The sequence below is a fragment of the Trypanosoma equiperdum genome (genome assembly GCF_001457755.1).
Source record: "Trypanosoma equiperdum strain OVI genome assembly, contig: ctg_399, whole genome shotgun sequence".
NCBI classification, from domain to species: Eukaryota; Euglenozoa; class Kinetoplastea; order Trypanosomatida; family Trypanosomatidae; genus Trypanosoma; species Trypanosoma equiperdum.
The window spans coordinates 25,848-29,702 of NW_027124308.1; the positions used below are offsets into that span (position 1 = coordinate 25,848).

Genomic DNA, 3,855 nt, shown 5'->3' on the forward strand with positions numbered 1-3,855 from the left:
CATAAGAAGGAAAGATGTTACCAGCAAGCGAGCAAACGAATGTCGATGTTCGCATTCCTTTCAGGCGGTTCACCAAAGGTGGATAAAGAAAGGGTTCGAGGAGTAAGTGGAAGTGAGGTCATCACTATCGGTAGCAGTCCCGCACACGGCACTTTAATGATTAGCGTTCTGTTCTTTTCTTTTCTTTTTTCCCTTCCCTCACTTAGATTTGTCTTCTTTTTTTTTGGCGCTTCTCCTCCTCCACTCTCTTCAGAGTAATAAAGAGAGCGAACAACAATAAGGGTAGAAGAACAGAAAACATTCAAAACTACCGGGGCGTGAAAAGCAAAGTCCATCCACACATCCACACAGTCCAGCAGGGGAAAAGGTACGTACAACGAAGAGGAACGGTGGGAGAGCAGTTGCGGATTTGGCTGTTAACCCTTTTCTTCCCTTCATGAAAACAAATCATCCAGAGTTGACGCCTGTTGAACGACTGGTTTTGGCGGTACCGCTGGCAGACCGCCGCCGAGCAGGTCTTCGAGGGGATCCCTATGGCTGGTTGCAGCTGCTCCCGCTGCTGCATTATTTGGTCCCGCCGGCAACTGCGATGCCGCTGGTGGGCCGAAATCGAAGAGAGACGGTTGCGCAGCTTCGGTGCTTCCCACCTGTGGCTCACTGGACTGCGGCTCCGCTTCTTCATCTTCCTCTTCTTCATCGCTACCGTCCTCAGTGACGAAGCCGTAGGGTGGGAGAAACGACTGGGCGGGTCTTGCGAATACCGCTGCAGCTGTGTTGATAGACTTTAATAAATCTCCCATTGTCATAGCATCGCTGAATGTGGACTCCACGGCAACTGCAGCATGGTGTCCATGGACGATCTCTTTCATCTTGGCCACGCCAATACCTTTGGAAAGCAGCCGCCAGTATGCATAGGCGCGATCGCGTATATCGGGGTCACTGCTTTGTGTTGTCAGTGCGTCAAGCACAGTGTTGAGGGTCGGCTCCATTCCCTGAGGATCGCGCAAAAACATCTTGATAACGGCACTAAGGATACTCAATTGAACTGGTGGCTCATGCAGCATGAGTTCCTCAATGTATTTTCGAATGATGTCCATCCCGTTTTCAACAAATTCACAGAACTCACCCAACATCCAAATGAGTGACACTTTCGCCTCCTCTTCCACTACGCTGTCCGCCCCGCACTCCGAGATTAGAGTGCCCAGCACAAGCAACTTTGGGTACTTGCGGGTGATATTTTTGCAGCTTGTCACCACCTGTGGCAGCAACTCGGGGCGGTTTTTAACAATACGCAGCAACAGAGCCACACAGCTCTGCGCAACTGAGTCAATCTTAAGTGCGAGCTCGGCTATTCCCTTCACCACCTCCTCGACAAAGAATGGATCCACCTCGGTGCTGTATTCCTCCAGCTCTTTCAGGATGCCATTTGCTGAGGAATTGCTGACGAGCTTGAGCAGGAGTCGCAACTTCTCCAGCTTTACGTATGGTGGGTCCGAGAAGCGAACGTAGAAGGAATCCAGGTTGTTAATCAGAAGGTTAGGGAATATGACAAGCAGGGCGTGAATGTTCTTGCACACAACGTACTGTGCCTCGGGATCGCCTCTCGACAGTGTCACGAGGGCTGAGTTAATCCGCACGCCAACCTCATTTACTGTGCTTTGACCACAGTGAGGTAAGTAGTTGATGATGACTTTGATGGCTCCCATGACAACAGACTGGTTTGTGTGATTGGTCTGCAGCATAACGCGCGAGACAACATCCTCTGCAAATCTATCGTCGCCCGGCCGGGTGCAAGAAACAAGCTCCAAGATGTTGAGTTGCCCCCACTCTGTGGTTCCAGGTATCTGGTCCAGCAAGTGCATAATGTGGTGACGCTCCAACACAATTGGAGTCCCGCCGTTGCTGTTGACCTCCATCACCACGGCGGCCGCATTGGAGACAACAACGGCAGCCTTATCAGTCAGCAATTTTAGAAGCTCCGTGCTGAAGCCCTGATCCTCGTATAATTGTCTGCTGTTGTGGAACAGCTTTCCTATACCAATGACTGCGTTCTTGCGAACATACGGATCCAAGTCATTGACAGCGCGACGGAGGGGCTCCAGTGTATACTCCGTCACGGAATCCACACGCACGCACATCATCGTTCGCACGGCGAGCGCCCGCACGACTGGTGAAGGGTTGGTTGTGTCTTGAAGAAATGTGTTGACCGCCATGAGAGCCTTCCCAGGCTGCAGCTTCGCGTTACTGAGAACGTATAGGTAAACCAACTTCTTAAGCTCAAGATTTGTCGTCTGCCCGAGTTTCACGACATCCATGAAGAGATGGCTCACGTCACGGCCCATCGTCATTCCGGCGATAATGCGTTTCACGGCGTTCTTTTGGCGCGACTTATCATTGCTGTTAAGCTCATGTTGCAGCGCCGTTCCCTCTCCGCGCCACGCGGTGTTGAAAAACTTTGAGCCACCGCCGCTGTGCCGGAAGTTCTGTTTGAGCTTTTCCACCTTGCGAAGAACCGCTTCCATTTTCCCGAAGTTTCAACGTGAGTGAATGCACTGTCACCACCCTCACTTAACGTCACAAACCAACAGCAAAAATATAAAATGTGAAAGGAAAGAAGCACAACTGGTTTCTTAACTTTCCTTTACTACGTCCCTTACTCTTTTCTTCCTTGTTTCTAAAATACGTTGTTCTCGCTTTTCTTCCTCGATGCTTTCTCTGCCTCTTTTTTTTTTGTATACTTTTTGTTATTTCAGAGCCCTCAAGTGCCTGGTAGCAGAAAAAGGTGTGGAAAGGGGGAAAAAGAAAATGGAAAAAGAAGAGAGCGAACGAAAGATGAATGGTGCGAGAAACAGACAACCTCAAATAATAATAATAATAATTATTATATATATATATATATATAATTCCCACAAAATAATTAACAGTCATGAAAAGTGGGTATTGACCACATTTGGACCTCTCTTGGAGAACTTACAAACACTCAGTCAAGGGCGAATTCGCTGATTCAATCATTTTCTTTTTTTTTTTTTGTTTTCTTAATAACTCTAAATGAGGCATGAGAATTTGGAGCAAATGTAACAAACGAGCAGAAGACTTATCATTGAAATACGCAATGAGAAGAAGATAAAATAAGATATAAAATTAGATAAGGTGAAGCGAAATGAAAGTGAAAGAACATAAAAGATGAAAACAAAGAATGGGAAAAAAGAAGAAAAGAAAAACAACGGTCCCTTTCCTTAAAAACTTTTCCCACTGAGCAATGCACGCATATGCCACTTTTTGTGCCTGAGCTCCGCTTTCCTCAAAACGATCGATTACACTCTCAAGTAATAAATCTTAATTAAGATAAAAGGTAAGAAGTAAAACGGAGAAAAAAAAATAAAGAAAGGAAAATTCATGAAATCCGAGGGGGAAACAACCAAAAATAAATAAATAAATAATCAAAACAAATAAAACGCATGCGCACGCACTTTAAAATGAAAATATAAGTGAGAGGGAGGGATGATATCACAACAAGATGCATAAAAATATATATGCAGAGATAAGTGAGTAAATAATAAAATAAAGTGAAGTTCCCTCTGCATCAATTACCTTTTTCTTTCTTTCTTTCTCTTTTTTTCTTTTCTTTACTCTTCCGATCGATCACTTGAATTCGCTAAATCATGACATGCCACATCATATTACGTTATGCTTCATTATTTTTGTGCCATTTGGTACAGGTGCGCATAACTAAAAAGTGACGTATGAAAAACGGTTCCGTCACGGCGGCAGCGGCAAAAAAAAAATACAATAAAAACAATAACGACAACATCATCACCGTAATTAACATCTTCACCGCTGACCCACATAAACACA

At 45.5% G+C, this 3,855-nt stretch overlaps 1 protein-coding gene across 1 annotated transcript; it reads right to left on the minus strand.

The window, feature by feature from the left end:
• Window positions 1-434: 434 nt before the first annotated feature.
• TEOVI_000165700 (adaptin complex 1 subunit, putative) lies at window positions 435-2,522 on the minus strand (the record flags this gene model as incomplete). Its single annotated transcript, XM_067224861.1, has 1 exon — window positions 435-2,522. The coding sequence occupies one exon, from the start codon at window positions 2,520-2,522 to the stop codon at window positions 435-437; it is 2,088 nt and encodes a 695-aa protein (XP_067080962.1).
• Window positions 2,523-3,855: the final 1,333 nt, after the last annotated feature.